This window comes from Grampus griseus, assembly GCF_964374135.1.
Source record: "Grampus griseus genome assembly, chromosome: 3".
NCBI classification, from domain to species: Eukaryota; Metazoa; Chordata; class Mammalia; order Artiodactyla; family Delphinidae; genus Grampus; species Grampus griseus.
This window is the reverse complement of record NC_139019.1, coordinates 165,448,000-165,469,724: the sequence shown is the minus strand read 5'-3', so window position 1 is coordinate 165,469,724 and position 21,725 is coordinate 165,448,000. Positions and strand designations below refer to the sequence as shown.

The window sequence follows — 21,725 nt, the reverse complement described above, 5'->3', positions numbered from 1 at the left end:
GGGAACTAGGATCCCGCAAGCTGAGAGGGGCGGCCAAAAAAAAAATTGACAAAAGATTACGTCAGGCACTGTGTAAAAATCTATATACATCCATCCTGTCATTCAGTATTCGCAACGTCCCTATGTCTAGATACTATTATTCGGCCCATTTGATGGAAGATAAAATTATAGCTAGAGAGGCTTTTACTTCGAGGAATTGGCAGGAACGGGCCTCCAAACCAAGACAATTTTAATGTTTCGCAGCAGTGTGCTGCCTGTGGGAACTAACTGGGCGCAGCGCAGAGACAAGCTCGCAGACGTCCGTTTCCATGGTTCATCTGACGCTCTCCCTAAGCTTCGGCCCGCGTCGCGCGCCACGTGACCTCAGCCAACATGGCGCCGCCCAGGGTGTTCCACGGACCACGTGGTTCCGGCAGGCAAGATGGCGGCAGTTGTCAGCCCGACATCCCTGGAGTCGGCTCCGCGCATCATGAGACTGGTGGCCGAGTGTAGCCGCTCTAGGGCCCGGGCAGGGGAGCTGCGGCTGCCACATGGGCCGGTGGCTACTCCAGTGTTCATGCCAGTGGGCACGCAGGCCACCATGAAGGGCATCACGGCCGAGCAACTGGACGCGTTGGGCTGCCGCATCTGCCTGGGCAACACCTACCATTTGGGTCTGAGGCCGGTGGGTGGGCTGTGCCCCGGGCTGGGCGGCGGTGAAGCGTGGGGGAGCCCAGGAGATTCCCTAGACCCGGGCACGCCTCCTAAACTCTATCGACAAAACGCATATCGAGAGTCCCGGATGGCTCAGGCCTTGTGCTGGGCGTGAGGAACCAGCGAGGATGGAAGTTGGCCAACCCTGTCGCCCCAATATGAGCCCCAAGGGTTGCCCTCACCCCTAGCCTGACCCTTCTTCCCCCACCCCAGGGCCCTGAGCTGATCCAGAAAGCCCGCGGTCTCCACGGCTTTATGAATTGGCCGCACAACCTGCTGACGGTAAGGCGGGGTCAGCGCCGGGATCCGAGAGCCCTCCTTGGGCGTGGATATTCCCAGTCCCGTTCTTGTCAGCCCTGCGGTGGGGTTTCCCTCAGGACAGCGGCGGCTTCCAGATGGTGTCCCTGGTGTCCCTGTCCGAAGTGACGGAGGAGGGCGTCCGCTTCCGCTCCCCTTACGATGGTGACGAGACCCTTCTGAGCCCCGAGAGATCCGTGGAGATCCAGAACGCGCTGGGTGAGCGGATACCGGGGAGCCGCCCCTTCCCCTGCCTTTCGGAGGTGGAGGTGAGGCGGGCCTGCTCTTTTCGTGCTGCTCGGCTTTGGCCAAGTCACTCCCCCTCCCTGAGCCTCACCTGAGGGGATAGTTCACAAAAATGACGATGTAATGTCAGTAAATCTCTTATCACAATGCCTGACATGTATTAGTAGCTTTTCGTATTATCTTTCTTGTTACTGTTTCTCTTAAATAGTAAATTAGCTGAGCAAAGATATGTTGAAATAATGGGGGCAACAAGGGAGGTATCGGGGAGGCTTTAGACCCCTCCCATCTCCATCAATATCCCCTATTCCTTGATAAGGACAATTAACATTTCTCAATCTCATAAAGTGCTATGGAAACAGGTTCAAAACTTCCCATCTTCCAAACAGACTGGTGCTTTTAGACCCCTCTATGTACAGATTCTGTGGCTTCTGCTTATAGCAATGGGCCTGGGTGCTGGTGCCGTACCATCCGTGGAACTTACAGTCCAAAAGGGAGACAGGCATTGGTGAAAACATCTTAATTAGAAAGGCAGAAAAAAGAGAAAAAAACACCCCAAAAAAACAGTGCAGGTAGAGTGCATTGTATATTTCCATTTGTATTGGGGAAAAAAAACCCAAATCCCAAACACATGATTTGCTTACGGTATCTCAGGAAAGAAAAATAAGAAACTAGTATAGGTTCTCGGAGGGAAGGGAACTGAAGAGCTGGGTAGACAGGGAGCATTTAAATTCTTTTCCTTTTTAAAAAATTGGGATATAATTGACATGCAATAAACCGCACATATTTAAAGTGTACCCTCTGGTACGTTTTGACACATGTATACACCCATGAAACCTTCACCATAATCAAGATAGTGAACATGTCCATCACCCCTAAAGGGTTACTTGTGCCCCTTTGTAATCCTTCCCTTGGTGGGCAAGAGACTTTTCACCAAATATCCTGTTGTATTTTTTTAAATTGGGGGTGCATTTAACATTTTGAATAATTATATATTATTATTAAAATAAGTTATTAGGGAATTCCCTGGTGGTCCAGTGGTTAGGACTCTGTGCTTCCACTGCAGGGGGCACGGGTTCGATCCCTGGTCAGGGAACTAAGATCCTGCAAGCCACATGGTGCAGCCAAAAAAAAAAAAAAATTTGTTTTAAAGGCACAAATAGATATAAGGTTGGGACCCTGACTGTGAAGGCCAAGTACATGGGACTTTTGGCATGATTCAGTCTGTAGGCTCAGGGAATGTTGCCCTAGGCCTAAAACCTATATGGATGAGGAGGAATAAACTAGATGTCCAAAGGGGCGAAGTATGTTCTGGAAAGAGGAAGCAACCAGTGCAAAGGACCTGAAGCAGGACCAAGACTGGCATGGCTGGAGCTGAGTGGGTTAGGGGGAGTGTGTGTGTGTGTGTGTGTGTGTGTGTGTGTAGGGTGAGGACAGGGAGGTGTTGGGGACAGGTCCTACAGGACCTTGTGAGTTTTGGTTTGTCCTTTAAAGAAAAAACTTGAACAAGAAAACATTTTGTATATATTTCTTTTTTTTTTTTTTTTTTTTTTTGCGGTACACGGGCCTCTCCCGTTGCGGACACACAGGCTCAGCGGCCATGGCTCACGGACCCAGCCGCTCCGCGGCATGTGGGATCTTCCCGGACCGGGGCACAAACCCGTATCCCCTGCATCGGCAGGCGGACTCTCAACCACTGCGCCACCAAAGAAGCCCTGTATATATTTCTATATAAAGATGTGTGCAGGAAACAGTGGTCTTCCCATGCCTATATTCTATCCATCTCTTTCACAAGTCACCACTGTTTCTAGTTTCTTATGTATTCTTCCAGAGTTTATGTAAATACAAGCAAGTTCAAATCTATTCTTATTTTTTCCATGATGAGAGCATGCTATTTATGGCACATTCTTCTGTACCTTGCATTTTTATTAATTTTGGAAAATTTCAAGTGTATACCAAAATAGACACAACCCCATTGACCTGTCACCCAGCTTCAACAATCACCAGGTCACAGCCATTATGTTTCATTAGTATCATAGCCCACTTTGCTTCTCCCATGTTATTTTCTGTGGGAATTTGCCTAAGATTGGTGTTACGTTTCATAGAATTGTCCAGTAAATCCCCCTGGGCCTGGAGTTTTGTTGTGGTAAGGTTTTTAATGATGAATTCGATTTATTTGATGAATTCGATTATAATGATGAATTCGATTATTTATTTTGATTTGGCTATTCAGATTTTGTGTTTCATTTTGGGTCAGATTTGATAAGTTGGATTTTTCAAGGAATTTGGCCATTCCTTGAACTTTATTTCAACTTTCTTGGCATAAAGTTGATCATTAATATTCTCTTATTAACCTCTTAATGTTATAGTGCCTGTAGTGATGTCTCCTTTTTCATTCCTGATGTTAAAAACTTGTGATCTCTTCTTTCTTGGTGTCTGTTAGGGGTTTATTGATTTCGAGTTTGTTGATCTTTTCCAAAAACCAACTTCTGGCTTATTCATTTTCTTCATTTGTTGGTTTTCTGTTTTGTTGACTTCTTTGTTTTTTTTTTTTAAATGGCTTTATTGAGATATGATATACAGACAATTCACCCATTTAAAATGTACAGGTTGGGACTTCCCTGGAAGTCCAGTGGTTAAGACTCCATGCTACCAATGCAGTGGGCACAGGTGTGATCCCTGGTCGGGGAACTAAGATCCCACATGCTGCACAGTGCGGCCAAAGATAAAAAAAAAGAAGATCAAAAATAAATAAATAAATAAATATAAAATGTACAGTTCAGTGGTTTTCAGTGTATTCACAGAGTTGTACAACCATCACCACAATCTAATTTCAGAACACTTTTATCACCCCAAAAAGAAATCTTGTATCCATTATCAATCACTCCCTATTCCTCCCTCCTCCAGTCCTATGTAATCTACTTTCTGTCTCTATAGATTCGTGTATTCTAGACATTTTATGTAAATGAAATCATACAATAGGAGGTCTTTGTGAATGGCTTCTTTTACTTAACATAATGTTTTTCAGGTTCAGCTATGTTGTAGTATGCATCAGTACTTTATTCCTTTTTATAGCCAAATAACATACTAGTTAATAGAAATGCTTCATTGATTTCATTTTATTTTTTGATAGTTGCAATCTTATGTATCTTGTTTATTTTTAAATTTTTCGCTAGTTTTGCATTGGTTTTCTTTTTCTAGCTTCTTAGTCTCCGTAGATCATCTGTATTATATCAAACCGAATCTCAGACGTCCTACCACTTCACCTCTAAGTATTTTAATTTTTATCTCCAAAACATAGTTTTTTAAAAAAATTTATTTATTATTTTTGGCTGTGTTGGGTTTTCGTTGCTGTGCACGGCTTTCTCTAGTTGCGGTGAGCGTGGGCTACTCTTCGTTGCAGTGCACAGGCTTCTCATTGCAGTGGCTTCTCTTGTTGCGGAGCACGGGCTCTAGGCACGCAGCCTTCAGTAGTTGTGGCTCATGGGCTTTAGTAGTTGTGGCTCGCGGGCTAGAGCGCAGGCTCAGTAGTTGCAGCACACGGGCTTAGTTGATCCACGGCATGTGGGATCTTCTTTGACCAGGGCTCGAACCCGTGTCCCCTGCATTGGCAGGTGGATTCTTAACCACTGCACCACGAGGGAAGACCCATAGTTTCTTTTTTTTTTTTTTAAACATAATCACAATACCATCATCCCACCTACAAACAATTAACAATAATTCATTAACATCATCAAATATCTGGCCAGTGTTCAACGTTCCAGTCATTTAATAAATGTCAGTTTTTCTTACAGTGTGTTTACTTCAGGATCCAAATAATGTGCAGATACTGCAGTTGTTTGAAAGATCTCTTGTCTTTTTTAATATATTATATATATTACATATCATATAGTTCTGCCTTCCAATTCCATTTTTTTTTTTTAGCAATTTGCTTTTTCTTTTTGCTTCTTTTTTTTTCATTAAATTTTTTTTTTTTTTTTGGCCGAGCCGAGCAGCTTGTGGGATCTTAGTTCCCCAACCAGGGATGGAATCCATGCCCCCTGCAGTGGAAGCCCAGAGTCGTAATGATTGGACTGCCAGGGGATGCCCCAGCAATTTGCTTCTTTTTTTAAAAAAGATTTATTTATTTATTTATTTATTGTGGCTGTGTCGGGTCTTAGTTGTGGCACGCAGGATCTTTCGTTGAGGCGCACGGGCTTCTCTATAGTTGTGGTGCACGGGTTCCAGAGCGTGTGGGTTCAGTAGTTGCAGTACACAGGCTCTCTAGTTGTGGTGCGTTGGCTCAGTAGTTGTGGTGCATGGGCTTATTTGCCCCGCGGCATGTGGGATCTTAGTTCCCTGACCAGGGATCGAACCCACGTCCCCTGAATTGGAAGGCAGATTCTTAACCACTGGACCACCAGGGAAGTCCCAGCAATTTGCTTCTTGAAGAAACTGGTTCCTTTGCCCTATAGTGTTTCACCGGGTCTGAATTTTGCTGGTTGCATCCCCTGGGTGTCGTGTAATAGTTTTCCTCCACCCTCTAGATTTCCTGTAGGTTGGTACTTGGATCTAGAGGTTAGAGCCAGATTCAAGTCCTTCTTCCTTTTGGCAAGAAGTCTTCACAGTGTGTCTGTCCATCAGGGGGCATCTGATGTCTGCCTGTCTCTCCCAGTGAGCTGTCATGCTCCTCCCCAGGAACCATTATTAGGAATTGCAAACCGGTGATGTTCCAATTCTGTCATCCTTTCTTCATTTATTAGCCAGATTACTTCTGTACAGAGAAACATTTCTCACCTACTCCTGGGAGAGCAAGCAGTTTAGTTCACACAGGAAGAGTGGGATTCATTCTTTTCCCTCATTTACTAGTTTTTATGGGTTGATTATGTAGCATCTTCTAGCAATGATAAACTAATGTTTAGTTTTTTAGGATCTCCATGCACTCATGGGTTTAAATGTATTTGATACATTTCAATCAATTGCAGTTAAAATCCTTATTGCTTCTCAAATCGCCCCATCTTTGGCTAGTGTGGTACACTGTGCTTTTTTCCTATAATGATACATCTTGGCAATATTTCCTTGTGATTTCTAACCTATAAGTCCACAGTCTCTAATCTGAAATTCTTGTGGCCAGATAGGTGTCAGAATTCAGAATTCTCACATTTTAGAAAGATAATAAAGGGTACATACCATTTATTACACAGTACCTCAATTGGGTCTGGGGCAGTACCCTGTGGTATTACACTTCACTTTTTTTTGTTTTTTTCGGTACGCGGGCCTCTCACTCTCGTGGCCTCTCCCATTGCGGAGCACAGACTCCAGACGCGCAGGCTCAGCGGCCACGGCTCACGGGCCCAGCTGCTCCGCGGCATGTGGGATCCTCCCAGACCGGGGAACGAACCTGTGTCCCCTGCATCGGCAGGCGGACTCTCAACCACTGCGCCACCAGGGAAGCCCACTTCTTTTTTTTCAATTAAAAAAAATTGTGTTAAAATACACATAACATAAAATTTACCATCTTAACCATTTGTTTTTTCTTTTTTTTGGCTGCACTGTGCGGCATGCCGGATCTTAGTTCCCTGACCGGGGATCAAACCCATGCCCCCTGCAGTGGAAGTGCAGAGTCTTAACCACTGGACCGCCGGGGAAGTCCCTACACTTCACATTTATTGCATTAACACTTATGAACCTTCACAGTAAATTAGGTTTTTAAAAAGATGACAACTATTGGGCTTCCCTGGTGGCGCAGGGGTTGAGAGTCCGCCCGCCGGTGCAGGGGACGCGGGTTCATGCCCCGGTCTGGGAGGATCCCGCGAGCCGCCGAGCAGCTGGGCCTGTGGGCCATAGCCGCTGGGCCTGTGCGTCCGGAGCCTGTGCTCCGCAGTGGGAGAGGCCACAGCGGTGAGAGGCCTGCGTACCGGAAAAAAAAAAAAAAAAAAAGATGACAACTGTCTCAGGTTTTGCTGCCAAATGAGGATGCCATAAGCATAAGAAAAATCCTATGATTTTGAGAAGTTTCTGGATTTTGGAATTGTGGGAAAGAACCTTCCATTAAGGCCTGGACCATGGTTTACTTAACTAGACCCCTGTGACACTTGGACTCCCATCTTGCTATTACCCAACACACTGTGAAGAATCACTTGCTACACACGTCATTTGGTTCTTGAAGGGTAAATCTGCAGAGGTGGGATTTTTTTTTTGGCTGCACCGCACAGGTTGTGAGGTTTCAGTTCTCCGACCAGGGATTGAACCCGGGACCTCGGCAGTGAAAGCGCCGAGTCCTAACCACTGGACCGCCAGGGAATCCCCGAGGTGGGATTTTATTCTACAGTAGTGCCAGGGCAGGGTTTTAGCGGGTGGGTGGCAAGATCAGATGTGCATTTTGAAAAGCTTCCTCTGGTTGCTGTATAAGCAGATTGGGGGTTAACTGGGAGTCAGCAAGACCTGGAGAGGGACCTGGGGTCCAGCTTGTCCTCAACGTGGGGGCTTTCCCAGTGACTGTGTTCCTGTCTCACTCTCCAGGCTCAGACATCATCATGCAGCTGGATGATGTGGTCAGCAGCACTGTGACAGGGCCACGTGTGGAAGAGGCCATGTACAGGTGTGTGTGTGTGTGTGTGTGTGTGTGTGTTCGGAGAGGGAGGGGGAGAGGGAGAGGATCCTGGTCCTGCAGCCTTGTCTCCCTACCCCTCACCAAGTCCCTATGGCTTACAACCAGGGTCCTCTTTCAGATCAATCCGCTGGCTGGACCGGTGCATTGCAGCCCATCAGCGGCCGGACAAACAGAACCTCTTCGCCATCATCCAGGGTGGGCTGGATGCGGATCTCCGGGCCACCTGCCTCGAAGGTAAAGCCATGTGCCAACAGGACCAGGGCTTTTCCATTGCAGAGAGCCCCACGTGGGCCTGGCATGCGATGGTGCTGAGAGAGTTGGCGGTTTTTTTGTTTTTGTTTTTGGCTGCGCTGCGGCTTGTGGGATCTTAGTTCCCCAGCCAGGGACTGAACCCAGGCCCTCGGCAGTGAAAGTGTGGAGTCCTAACCACTGGACCGCCAGGGAGTTCCCAAGAGTGATTATTATGTGTTGTTGTTTTTTTTTAATAGTTTCCTTGTTTTTTTTGATGTGGGTTGCTTTGTTTTTGTTTTATTTTTGTTTTTGTTTTTTTTGCGGTATGCGGGCCTCTCACTGTTGTGGCCTCTCCCGCTGCGGAGCCCAGCCTCCGGATGCGCAGGCTCAGCAGCCATGGCTCACGGGCCCAGCTGCTCCGCGGCATGTGGGATCTTCCTGGACCGGGGCACGAACCCGTGTCCCCTGCATCGGCAGGCGGACTCTCAACCACTGTGCCACCAGGGAAGCCCCTGATGTGGGTTGCTTTGAATTTTATTTTTTTCTGATGTTAACATTGCAACACCTATTTTTATTTATTATTTTTTCTCTCTTTTTAAATTTTTATTTATTTATTTTTCTGGTTGCATTGGGTCTTCATTGCTGCATGCAGGCTTTTCTCTAGTTGTGGCGTGCAAGGGCTACTTTTTGTTGCAGTGCATGCACTTCTCATTGCGGTGGCTTCTCTTGTTTCAGAGTACAGGCTCTAGGCGCGCAGGCTTCAGTAGTTGCAGCATGTGGGCTCAGTAGTTGGGGCGCGTGGGTTCAGTAGTTATGACTTGTGGGCTCTAGAGTGCAGGCTCAGTAGTTGTGCGGCACGGGCTTAGTTGCTCCGCGGCATGTGGGATCTTCCTGGACCAGGGATCGATCCCGTGTCTCCTGCATTGGCAGACAGATTCTTAACCACTCCGCCACAAGTGGTTGGACAAGAAGTCCAAGAGTGGTTATTAATTAACAAAAGAGCACTCTAAGTGGAAGGAACAGCTGAAGCAAAGGCCCTCAGGCAGCATGGAGCAGAGTGTGTTTGGAGAATAAAAATTCCAATAGCTATCAATTTTCGGGTGTTCACCAGGCACTATGCCAGACGCTGGTCATGGACTGACCCATTGAGGTTTCATAAAGATCCTGTAAGGTGGGAACTACCAGGTTCCCAAGGTTATAGGAGGGGAAACTGAGGCACAGAGCTGTTAAGTTACTTACGCCCAGCCACACAGCGTGCATGTTGCAGAGCTGGGATTTGAACCCAGACCTTGGGCTCTGGAACCTACAGCATTAACAGATACATGGAGCTGCTCCATCCCTGGGGAGTGAGACATGCAGTCAGTCAGGAGCAAGGGGTTGGGCCCGAGGCATTGTGCTGCTGGTGGAGGCCCTGGGACAGCACACCGAGGTGCTGGGGAGCTATGGAAGGCTGTTGAGTGGGAGAGTGGGAGAAAAATCCCAATGAGATAGGAAGCGTAAGGCCCATAGAGGAAGCTGGAGTAGTTGCCCAGGGGGAGGGTGACAGTGAGGCCTGAACCAAGACCGTGGTCATGGAGACAAAGTGGAGGCAGAGATGGGGGCTCAAAGGCAGTGAGGTGTCACGGACAAGACTCTGGGTTCTGGAGTCCACACAGCTGGATCCAACCCCCTGATCTGTTGCCTCATGGCTGTGCATCCTTAGGCTAGTGGTTTGGCCTCTCTGAGCCTCACTTTCTTCCTCTGTAAAATGGGAACATACTCCCAATGTCATGGGATCGAAGTGAGGAATAAATGGGAAAATTTGTTCAAGGTGTCCCACCTGCACCTGGCATCAGTGTATGCTGTTGTGAAGACTGTCCTGTTGTAATTCCTTTTGTCCTCAAACTGCCCACCACCCCCAGTCTCCACCCCCACCCCGGTCCAGTAAGTCTTTTTAATGGAGACCCACAGTCAGAAGTACATTTCGTGTCATGGCTCTGGATGCGTGCACATATATGAGAGTGGAAACCAAGGCTTCCTGAAGCATTTACCATTATACACGAGAGAGTCTTTGATACAATATTTTCTATTCTCATTTAAAAAAAAAAACAACAGCAACAGCCCTGATCTCATCCCATCAAATCAAATTCATTTCTCAGCCACCTGCAGTTTGACAAGCACTGTCCCGGTGGTGCTTCTCAGTGCTCTGAGTCTCGCCTGCACCAGAACCCCCCAGGCTCTCCCTATGACTGGGTCAGAGTCTGGGGCCAGGACGGACCTGGGAAGCTGCATTTGAACAACTCATCCCCAGTTGGTTCTGCTGCTCACTCCGGCTTCAAAACCCAGCCCCAGACCAGGCCTGCTTTGTCAATGCTGTGGCCTCCCCCCTAGTTGAACTGGGCAGCTGGGGCCAGAGATAAGTCTTGGTTTTGAGGCTAGACCTGGGTTCGAATCCAGCCTCTGGCATATGTGGCCTGGGGCCAGTGGTTTAAGCTCTGCATGCCTCACCCACAGTGCAGATCTGCAGCTCCTGCCCTGCAATTCTGGAGCCTAATTGCCCACTTCTGTTTTTTCTTTTTCTGGTCTTACTGCGAGGCATGTGGGATCTTAGCTCCCTGACCAGGAATCGAACCTGCACCCCCTGCAGTGGAAGTGCAGATCCCTAACCACTGGACCGCCCAGGAAGTCCCCTGCCCACTTCTAATATCCAAAACACGCAAGAATTTGCAATTCATTTGGTGGCAAGATCAGACTTACTGACCCCAGTTTGTTAGGAGTCTTTACACATTTTGTTGTCAAAATGTTACAGCGTTTGATGACAGGCTGTTCTTCAGCATGTAGGATGTTCACTGTTCTAAAACCTAGAAAATTTTGAAACACATCTGGCTTCATCTTAGGTTTCAGCTAAGGGAGTGTGGGCCCTGGGCCTCTCTCCTGAGGATTGAAGAAGAAGCCCTGACATGCAGCAGGCATTCTATAAACGGTAGCTGAGATCACCAGCAGCCCCCAGACACACATACACCACACATACACTCTCTCTCTCTCTCTCTCTCTGTCACATTTTCTTTTCCTGATGGCCTGTGGAGGTCTGGGCAGGGTCTGCCCTGAGGGTGAGGAGGAAGAAGAGGAGGAGACTGTGGCCTATTTCCTTTTTTCTGATCACCGCTGACCTTGCCTCTGCACCCCTAGAGATGACCAAGAGAGACGTGCCAGGCTTTGCCATCGGGGGCCTGAGCGGGGGTGAGAGCAAGGGCCAGTTCTGGAGGATGGTGGCGCTGAGCACCTCAAGGCTGCCTAAGGACAAGCCCCGATACCTGATGGGGGTCGGGTATGTGGAGGAGAGGGGAGATAGCCCTGCCTACGGGGAGGGGATTCCTGGGAACCCCTGCCTCTGGGGGTCGGGGAGGGGGAAGGACACAGCCCTGCTTGGGAGGGAACTGAGGAGGACATGGCCCTCTGCTGGGGGTGGTTCTGAGGGTGCCATTCTTGGGGATGGGGGCCCTGGGTATGTGACCAGGGCTTGAGGTTCTCTGCTCCCCTCCCCCACGGCCCCACCCCCAGCTATGCCACTGATCTGGTGGTCTGCGTGGCTCTCGGATGCGACATGTTTGACTGCGTCTTCCCCACACGGACAGCGGTGAGGCCCTTGGCAGGGGAGAGACCGGAGAGGGATTGCGGGGGCCAAGGAGGGGGGGAAGACCTGGTTGACCCACCTTCCCCTCCCCCTGTCCACCCCCAGCGCTTTGGCTCTGCCCTGGTGCCCACGGGGAACCTGCCGCTGAAGAAGAAACAGTATGAGAAAGACTTCCGCCCCATAGACCCAGAGTGTGCCTGTCCCACCTGCCAAAAGTAGGGGAGGATGGAGCCTGGGGGCAGGGGGAGGGCAGGGAGGGGGGCAGGACCCGGCACTGCTGACCCCCCTCCTTCTGTCCCCAGGCACAGCCGGGCCTTCCTGCACACACTGCTCCATAGCGACAACACCGCGGCCCTGCACCACCTCACTGTCCACAACATCGCCTATCAGGTGGGCCTGTAGCTGGGAGGGGTGAGGCAAGGGGGATGGGGGTCTCCCCTATGCTGGTGGCTGATTGCTGACCCCCCTCCCCACTGCAGCTGCGGCTGATGAGCGCTGTACGCGCCAGCATTGTGGAGAAGCGCTTCCCCGACTTCGTGAGGGACTTTATGGGCACCATGTATGGGGACCCCACCCTCTGTCCCTCCTGGGCCACTGAAGCCCTGGCCTCTGTGGGAATCACACTGGGATGACCCCGCTTGGGGGAGGGAGGGAGGGAGGGGATGGGAGATATTGAAGGATTTTTTTTTTTTTTTCAATTATAACATAGAGTGTGTCCGTGTCTTCTTGGGGAGGTGGCCTGTCTAGGTTCCCTTCCTGGTCTGAGTGTCACTGGGGCCCATGTCACCCCCACCCCCAATTGATAATAACAACAAGTAACCATAGCAGCAGTTGTTATCTGGAAACTGAGCATGTAGGAAGTGCTCAGAGTGGGAGCTGCATTCCTTTCCTGTGGCTCAGGCCCCCCAGCCATCCTGGGGGTGGAGAAACAGGTCCAGAGAGGGGGAAGTCACTTGCCAAGGTCACCATCAAGGAAGAAGCACCTGGGCTCCAAAGCTCTGGTTCTTGACCTTGACTCTTCAGACTTAATCTAGTTGTCAGTAAACACAGTGATAATAACATGTGTGATCTAGAAGGTGCTTATACTGTGCCTGGCACTGTTCTAAATGGTCGTCAAGTGTATTTAATTCTTGCAACTTTATGGTTCCCCATTTTACAGATGAGGAAACTGAGAAATGAAGTCACTTGGTCATTATCACCCAGCAAATAAACAGGCCTAGGATCTAATCCAGATATGGCCGATTACAGAGCTGGTGGTGCTCTTAGAAGCTACAGTTTTTTAAACTGAAAAAGTAACACTTGTAGGATCTACAATTCAAATATCATAATTATCAATTTGTGTATTCTTCCATAAATTTTCCATGTGTACATTTTTTCATGAATGTCAGCATCCTATACATGCAGTTCTGTACCTTGCTTTTTTCCCTTCTCTTAGTGTATCTCAAATTGTTTACACGTCAGTACATGAAAACTTCCTCAATCTTGTTTACAGATGCTGCATAGTATTTATTTAATGAGCTCTATGGATGAGCAGTTAGGGTGTTTCCAGGTTTCTGTGATCGTGGTCAAGGCTGCAGTGCCAAACATTGTCAGTCATTTTGCCTATCTCTGAGACTAATAGTTTTGGGTCATGGACCAGGCATATACCTTTGGCCACTCTGCCATCCTCCTACTCCTTCTTTCTCCATTCCCCTGTTACCACCCCGCTCTGTCAGACTACTTCCCCACCTCCTTTGCTGCTAGCTCCTTACTGGGCTGTCTCTCTGGCCTATGTATGCCCAGCATAATCAAATCATTTGTCTTAAAATTGTTCCACCTATGCCCGGCCTCTTTTACAAGTGGTCAAGAGTTCCCAGTTCCCAGAACCCCCAACGTTACCTGCAAAATAACGTGTTTTTTCCTGGGGAAAGGGTCCGTTGAGTTTCATCGGGTACTCGAAAAGATCCAGGGGCTTCCCTGGAAGAATCTGCCTGCCAATGCAGGGAACACGGTTCGAACCCTGGTCCGGGAAGATCCCACGTGCTGCGAAGCAACTAAGCAACTAACAACTACTGAGCCTGTGCTCTAGAGCCCGCCAGCCACAACTACTGAGCCCGCGTGCCACAACCACTGAAGCCCGCATGCCTAGAAGCCCATGTTCTGCAACAAGAGAAGCCACTGCAATGAGAAGCCCACGCACTGCAACGAAGAGTAGCCCCTGCTCGCTGCGACTAGAGAAAGCCCACACGCAGTGAAGACCCAACACAGACAAACATAAAAAATAAATAAATTTATTTTTAAAAAAAAGATCCAAGATGCGTTGAAGTTCAAGAGGCAGGGGAACAACGTTGGAGCGTTAGCCGCATCAAGACAGGCGTGAGCGGAAGGTATTCCTAGGGGAGAGCACAGCGTTTGCAAGGGCATGGAGACGTCTTAATAGGAATGAAAGTGGGAGCCAGCGAGGCCGTGCTAGACTGCCTCTCCCTAGGAACCATTAACAGCCTGACTCTCACCTTCAAAGTGCATTGGGACCCCGCGCAGGGAGCTGATTTGCAAGCCCGGGCCCGAGACGCATTCTGGGACTTTTAGTTTTCTCTAGAGCCCAGAAACTCACAAGTGAGGATCGCCACTGCATCCTACCAGGAGGTGGCGCGCGTTGGCGAGTACTGCGGGCCTACCCTCTGCTCCGGAAGACTCCAGTAGACACGACAATCACAAGAACGGGAGGAGGTTCTTTGATGGACAGGTACAGTTTTCAATCAGAGTCAAGATTCGGAGGTTAAGTCCCACTCTCTTGATTTGTTGGCTGATGAAACGGGGTGATATTTATATAAACCAATGGGAAATTTTTAGGGAACTAGGTAGCGTCAAGTGACAGACCGTGGTTAAGAACCGATCCCTAGTATCATTGGCCAGCTTTGTTGACTGGCGATCTCCCTGCCAATAAGATTGGCGGATGTTCCTGCTATCCTGGAACTGCCCCTAATAGGCGGGGCCAAAATGCCTTTTCCCGAAACACCGCCTCCGGGCCTGGATAACTCGCTTCCCGCCGCTATTGGCTTCTAGCACAATAGCGACAGTTCTTTCGTCCAATGAGTCCGAGAGAAGGTCCCCAGGGGGAAGACTCATTTGGCCGTAGGCCCGTGCTTCGCTTTCATTGGCTTGTGTGCACGAGTGACAGCGCAGCCGACCAATCGGGGGTGGTGCGAGAGCTTTGGGTGCAGCCCCAGGGCCCGGGCGGGAGGTCGCTTGGGTCGGGTGTTGCCTGAGAACCGGATGAGGCGGCGACCGTGAGGCCGAGCCGGGAGCGGGCGTCGCGCCGAGGCCCGGGCGGGCGGGGAGCAACGGCCGCGGACGCCGCGGGGCCGCATCGTCGAGGGCCAGGGGCGGGCGGGGAGCGCTGGGCTCTCGGGCCGGGGCCGCCGGCGCCATGGGCAACCGCGGGATGGAAGAGCTGATCCCGCTGGTCAACAAGCTGCAGGATGCCTTCAGCTCCATCGGCCAGAGCTGCCACCTGGACCTGCCGCAGATCGCCGTGGTGGGCGGCCAGAGCGCCGGCAAGAGCTCGGTGCTCGAGAACTTCGTGGGCCGGTGAGCGAGCGGGGCGGCGACAGCGGGCAGGCGGCGGCCTAGGGCGCGGAGGGCGGACCGGGAATGGCGCGTCCTGCGCCGCCGGCGTAACTGCGGCGCTTGCGTGCCCGCGACGGGGACGGGGACAGGGAGGCGGGCCCTGTGGGACGCCCTGGGCGGAGGGCTCCCTGCCGGGGCTGGGGGGCGTGGGCCAGGAGGTGCGGTGAACCCCCGCCGACTCTCTGGCCCCCGGCTGTAGTGGGTGAATTATGCCATCTGGTTGTCTGTGGGTCAGGGATAGGTTCCCCTTCTCTGTCCGAAACCTGTCACCTAGATATCTATTGGGCCGATCCCTGCGGTCTGGCTGGCTGTTCATTTATCTGGAGCAGTTTCTGTCGTCTGGTTGGCTGTCTCTCTGTCCTGGATAGGTTTCCCCGCCGCCACCATTTGGCTATCCATCTGTCCAGTACCGCAGGGCAGCCCCCTGCTGCCTGGCTAGCTATCCAGAATGACCTGTCCTGTCTGGTTGCCCATCCGTGCCCTTCCCAGACTTTAACACTTAGCTATTCCTCTGTTGGGTTACCCAGCTGGCCTCTGCTGTCTGTCTGACTGGCTGGCTGGACCTAGGAGACCCTGTTGTCTGGCTCTCCTGGGCTGACTCTTCAACTTGGTGCCTGGTGAACGCTGGCTCCTCTCTTCCAAGTGGACCCTTTTGTCTGTCTGTCCTGGTGTCTGTCCTTCTCCTAATCTGCCTGTCAGTGCCCTAGCCGTCACCTCTGTGGCAGGGGGTGGTGGGAGCAAGCAGAGGAGAAGGGAGCTGAAGGATGAGACCTGAACTCCTTTCTATTGGAAGTAGGACCCCAGGGGGAACTTCCTCCAGGAGTCTCTCCTGGCCCATGTCAGGGTGCCTCCGGGGCCCTGGAACATAGGGTCCAAACCCCAAGCTAAAGCCTGAAAATTGGGGGCCCTCCTTGGATCCTGGGAAGGAACTTCTTGCCTGATCAGGTTGTGGTGGCAAGAGCTGGTATGCAGCCTTCCCTAGGCAGCCCTGAGAAGCCTCAGATTGCCCATCTGTCCAGTGGACAAATTCCACTCTCTGGGCTGTTTCCAGGATTCAGGAAGCTAATGGATGCGAATGGACCCTGTGGCCACTGAGGGCGGTTGGTTCTCCCCTCTCCCTTCCCCCACCTCTTGTCCTTCTGCCTCCCAGATGGGTGGCCACTTCTGCATTCTGGGAAGGACTCCATTTGTGACTGTGGCTGCCAAATAATAACGTCATAGTCATCATTATTATTATTGTTGTTATCAATGTTAAGAGATAATGTTCATCCAGCAGGCCCCAAGCTGAGTTGTTTCTTGGTTCAGCTCAGAAAAGACTTGCTATTTGCCCAAGGCCACCAGGCTGGCACTCAGTGGAGCCCAGCTGGGCACCCAGCCCCGCCCCTGCCTTCCCAGAGGCCTGGGATTTTGCTCCCAGCAGCACGAATTTCCTCCTTTGCTGCTTTGTCTCTGGTTCAATGCCCTCTGTCTACTGTGGCGGAAAGGTGTGTACTTGGGATCAGCGCGGCCTGGGTTGAGCCTCGGGCTGGGCTGTGGGCCCCCTGCTTGGCCATATTCCCGTCTGCCCAGGCTTCCGGTGAGCGTCTGTAAAGCTCTGTCCATTTCACCTGCCTTGTGACCTCGCACAGATTGTTTGACCTCTTTGAGCCTTAGTTTCCCCTCTGAAAAATGGGGCGATGGACCCTCAACAAGACTGTTGCAAGGATGCAGTGACATGGTGTGTTGAAAGTGCTCACTTAGCATGGTGCCTGGCACACAGTAGGTGTACTTGGATGGGGCTGTTACTCCCCAGGCTGGTTCCTTACGTATCGACAACAAAGGCTAGTAAGAATTAAAAGTGCTCTGCAGTTACACACTGGACTTCATTTAAGCCTTATGAGACTGGCACTGCTGTGATCCCATTTTCTAGAGCAGAAAACTGAGGCTCAGAGAGCTGTGCATTCTTGCTCGAGGTTGTTCAGTGAGGGATTGAGGGCTCTGGGTTGGAGACCCCGGGTCTCTCTCCCATCCCCACCTCTTCTCGGGCCCCCTGCCCTTCACCTTTCCCTCCCACCCACCCTGGCATCTGGCAACGGCCAACTGCTGTTGAGCTGGCTCCTGTGACGACCTCCTCCTAGAGCCTGCAGCGTGACGTCGGTCGTTAAGCGCATTAATTCAGGGCCCGAGAGCCAAAGCTGTAAAAAGGCCTCTCTTTGGGTATGGGGTGCTCAGACAGGAGCCAACTTCTTTTTATTTCTGGAGTGTGGGTAAGGCTTCTCAGCTACAAAGCCCTGCCATAGGGGGATGGCAGGCAGGCCTCGCTTTGAGTCCCACTGCCTGCTTCTTTTTGTGACTTTGGCTGAACTGTGCTGCAGCTGAAGACCCTTTTCCTCCCTTGCCCCCTGGATCCACACAGAGGGTTTCCCGGCTGGTTTCAAGGAACAAACAGGAGAGCATATCAAGCTCTGTGCCTTGGGGGCAGCACGGGCTGCTCTGTTTCCTTGCCTCCTCCTTGTGGCTTTTCTAAGAACTTGATCCGAGAGTGAGAATAGCCCAGATAGCCCAGCCCCGTACCAGGGGTTGCAGGTCCATGGCCACGGGGGCCGAAGCCTGCTTGCTCCGTCTTTTTTTTCACCAGCATGGAGTTTAAAATGTTTTGTTTTGTTTTTTATAAATTTATTTATTTTATTATTTTTGGCTGCGTTGGGTCTTCGTTGCTGCACGCGGGCTTTCTCTAGTTGCGGCGAGCGGGGGCTACTCTTCCTTGCCGTGCGCGGGCTTCTCACTGCAGTGGCTTCTCTAGTTGCAGAGCACGGGCTCTAGGCGCGCGGGCTTCTGTAGTTGTGACGCGCAGGCTTCAGTAGTTGTGGCTCATGGGATCTAGAGTGCAGGCTCAGTAGTTGTGGCGCACGGGCTTAGTTGCTCTGCGGCATGTGGGATCTTCCCGGACCAGGGCTCGAACCTGTGTCCCCTACGTTGACAGGCAGATTCTTAACCACTGCGCCACCAGGGGAGCCCTAAAATGTTTTGTTTTTAATTAGCTGTCAACATTTAAAAGTGAGATTTTGCATCAAAATCAGATTTTGGTCATGCTAGCAAGAACCCCAAAGATGTTTAGGGTTTAGTGGTGTAGAGCACAGGCTCTGGGCCCTAGGCCTGGCTCTAGCATGTTTGGCTGTGTGACTATGGCCCGATTCCTTTTCCGTAAAATGGGGTGATTACTAGGCCCTCTCTGCAGGACAGGGTGAGCTAACGTGTGTTGAGTGCATGGACCCTGTACCCGTGGCTGCTGCTGTTATAATCATCGTATTCTGGCCTCCCTGGGCCTGTGCCTGGCACCAACTGCCTGGGTCTCAGAAGCAGCAGCCACTGGCTGCCCCATCAGACTAGGAGTGGCCCCTTGAGCTGCCAGAGTCCCCACTACTCCCTAGTGCTTGCCCAGGCCCATTTCATATTTGTCCGGAGCCTCCTGGCCCCGGAAACCTTTAAGGTTAAGCCCCAGGGCTTGTCCTGCCCTGTACCAGCAGATAGACCTGTGGCCCTAAAGAGAGGGGAGGATGTGGCTCCCTGGTGACCCTTGTCATTTAGCCTCAGGGTCTGGCAAAGGGAAGGGCTGTAGAAATATTCCCTTGGGAAAAGAGCAGGAAGGGGAGGCAGAGGTTGAGGCCTCCAGCTTGGAGTCTCCCAGTCTTGGACTTGATCCTGTCAGTCTTTGTCTTCCGAGCCTCAGTTTCCCCGGCTGGGAAATGGGGCTCTTAACATTACCTCCTCATGGGCCCCATTCAGGCCACCAGGTTGGGTGTGTTTCACCTCTTAGGGCATTGAGGGTGGAGTGAGGATTAAATGAGTCTCGGAAGAGTGTCTGGTGTGAAAAAGCACTTAAAAGGTAAAAGGTCATGCATTTTTCATTCGTTCACTGAAAAGTGTTTTCTGAGCATGTTCACTCTGTGCCCGGTTCTGTTCTAGGGCTGCAGACACAGCCCTGAGCAAGATACCAAAGCCCCTGCCCTGGGGGAGCTGACCTTCCAGCAGGACGCAGATAAAGAAGAAACAAGGTAGAAGATAACCGTTTTATGGAAAAAAAAGAGATTATGGAGAGGGCAGGGGGAGGTTATAGGTTTAAAAGGAGGGTCAGGGAAGGCCTCCATGGGAAGGTGACATTTGAACAGAGACTTAAGGAGGTGAGGGAGGACCTGTGGAGATCTGTGGGAAGAGCGTCCCAGGCTGTGGGAACAGCCAGGGCAAAGGCCCTGAGGTGGGAGTGTGCCTGGAACACGGTATAGTGGGCGAGTGGGGGGAGGTGAGGTGAGGGGGGTACTGGGGTGGGGCGGGGTGCAGGCCACGTGGAGACTTGGAGGCCAGGGAGGGCCCTGGGTAGAGGGAGAGCTGCTGGTGGCACTGTTGTGATCCTTCTGGATCTGGTTCTGGGCAAGCTGAGGGCTCTTGCCTTTGATGTGCAGCTCCGCCTCGGCGCTCTCAGTGAGTAGTGGCTGTGAGCACATGTAGGGCCCGGTGCCATTTTTCTTTTGACAAGAAGCAGCTACCCACGGACTCTACCGTTTCCAGCTGCGTTTCCATTTGGTCTCGGGTGATGGGTCCCTGCAGGGAGACGTAGCTGTATCATGGGGCCGCTGCGGGGCACACAGTGGGTACTGGATGAATGCGTGTCAGATGACCGTTGGCTCACGTCCCTGCCAGACTGAGGGGTGGGCACATGGCTTGCTCTTTGGGCTGGTTTGTCCCTTAACAGCTCTTCGGTGTTCAAATGACAGCTGCTGTTTCCATGGTCCTTCCTTTCAGGCAAAGCCGAAGGGCCTTTGCCTGTGTGATCTGTAGTACCCAGGCCAGCCGGAGCAGGCAGAGTCCAGAGGCACCTGTGGGAAGGTGGCATCCATCAGCTGAATGACCTCACTTCTTGGGCCTCAGTTTCTTTGTCTGGAAAGCGGGGTTCATGATGGTTCCTCTCTCCTGGGAGCGGGCTGAGCATTCGAATGAGCTAATCCTTGTGAAACATTAGACCTGTGCATTTTGTATAGCCCTGGGTCAGGACTCTGAAGATCAGTTGTTAATTTCTCTTTCCTTAAGGAAAAGGAATTCATGATTGTTAATATAAGTAACGCCTCATTTTAGCACAGACACTCATTGAGCACCTGTCAGTGTACTTTGAGCTCTGGGGATGCAGCTGGAACCAGCTGGTGAACCAGGTCCTGAAATGCTTGTGGGAGCCCGTTCCTGCTGTTTCTCAGTGGGAATGGTGACTGGCCATGAGAGTTTTTTTATGCTCATTCAGCATATGATGGTGGGAAATTGGGAGCAAAAAAGGCCCAACAGTATCGAATTGACGAGACAATGTGTCCAGACAACCAACTACGAAATAACTACTCAGAGTGATCTAGAAGAGAATTGAATGACCCAGAAAGCCTGTGCAAGACCTGTTAGGGCCCAGACCAAATGGACGTGTGAGCCCATCTTATTCCAAACAGTTGTATTTTCATAGTAAAAAGCCTGGAAAAATGTACAGCTTCGAACCCCACATGTGGGTTGTCTCCCCACATAAGTCTTTATTCGTTTTGGCTCATTTGGGGATTATGTTTATAACCAGGAAGACAGATTTCTCCAGAGCTCAGCTCTGGGCTGCCCAAATGCTTTTCAGAGTTATTTGTCTGGGGATAATGGCCCTTGCTAGGTACACGGATTGAAATCCTCTGGTAAAAAGTCCAGTTCATTGTGGGTGAGGGCAGAGGATGGCCTCGTGGACAGTTCCAGATTTGGAGTTTTCAAAGGTAGTGCGGGCAGAAAACGCTGGGCATGGCATGGAACCCTGTGTCTCTCCGGTGTTTGCATTTGGTTCAGAGCCACATCTGCCAAGCTTTTGCCCGATTTGAATGAAAATGCCGAAATTACAGGCCCCTCAGCTGCAGAAAGAATTGGGGACGTCGGCTAACCCTTAATTTACTGGGGTTGCCAACCGCATACTGTAATTAAGCCCTTATTGTTAGAGCTTGGAAAAATGCAAGCCAATAATGAGATATTTGTAGTCCATTAGCCCCAATCCGAATAAAGAAAAAAATTACCCTGCCTCCGAGGCAAAATGGCACTAGAGAGAAAAGGCTCCTGCTTCCAGGTACATTGGGGTTCCTGTTAGTATTGGCAGTGAGGTCCCTGCTAGATGCTGGGGATTTTCCCCTTTGGAGTCACCCTCACCTTGAACAGGGAGCTGGGTGGCCCTTTCGGTTTCACCTGCTGCTGGATGTTTATAACACAGTAAGAGCTGATGTTTGTGGAGAGTCACTGTGTGTCGTGCCCCAGGGACTTATGTCTAAAATCTGACCACATGGTCCCAGCCGTCCTTGGGGGCAGATACTGCCCTTAGCATCCCTGCTTCACAGGTAGGGAAACTGAGGCCTCAGAGGTGGACTGGCTTGAAGTCACATAGGGAGGAGGGCAGGAGCGGGCCCTGAGCCGGGC

The 21,725-nt window shown here is 50.9% G+C and overlaps 2 protein-coding genes across 8 annotated transcripts in view; both read left to right on the top strand.

Moving 5' to 3' along the window:
- The first annotated feature begins 397 nt into the window (after positions 1-397).
- Positions 398-12,383, top strand: QTRT1 (queuine tRNA-ribosyltransferase catalytic subunit 1). The gene is made up of 10 exons (XM_082651073.1): positions 398-664; positions 907-975; positions 1,071-1,209; positions 7,735-7,813; positions 7,944-8,059; positions 11,225-11,363; positions 11,597-11,672; positions 11,775-11,884; positions 11,972-12,059; positions 12,149-12,383. Exons 1-10 carry the CDS (start codon positions 422-424, stop codon positions 12,299-12,301), a joined length of 1,212 nt encoding a protein of 403 aa, XP_082507199.1. The 5' UTR covers positions 398-421; the 3' UTR covers positions 12,302-12,383.
- Positions 12,384-14,957: 2,574 nt separating this feature from the next.
- The window catches only part of DNM2 (dynamin 2), a 92,099-nt gene continuing 85,331 nt past the window's right edge, over positions 14,958-21,725 (top strand). For all 7 annotated transcript variants that reach the window (XM_082649798.1, XM_082649797.1, XM_082649794.1 and 4 more), the window contains exon 1: positions 14,958-15,239. In XM_082649798.1, the coding sequence (XP_082505924.1) occupies positions 15,079-15,239 (161 nt within the window). In that variant the 5' untranslated portion in view covers positions 14,958-15,078. The remainder of the gene's footprint in view (positions 15,240-21,725) is intronic.

Bases quoted from the DNA above. Each gene is read 5' to 3' on its own strand.
- QTRT1 (XM_082651073.1), top strand. From the start codon at position 422: ATGGCGGCAGTTGTCAGCCCGACATCCCTGGAGTCGGCTCCGCGCATC. The intron at 1,210-7,734 runs GTGAGCGGATAC...CTCACTCTCCAG, and splicing joins GGAGATCCAGAACGCGCTGG to GCTCAGACATCATCATGCAG. The intron at 8,060-11,224 runs GTAAAGCCATGT...CTGCACCCCTAG, and splicing joins CCGGGCCACCTGCCTCGAAG to AGATGACCAAGAGAGACGTG.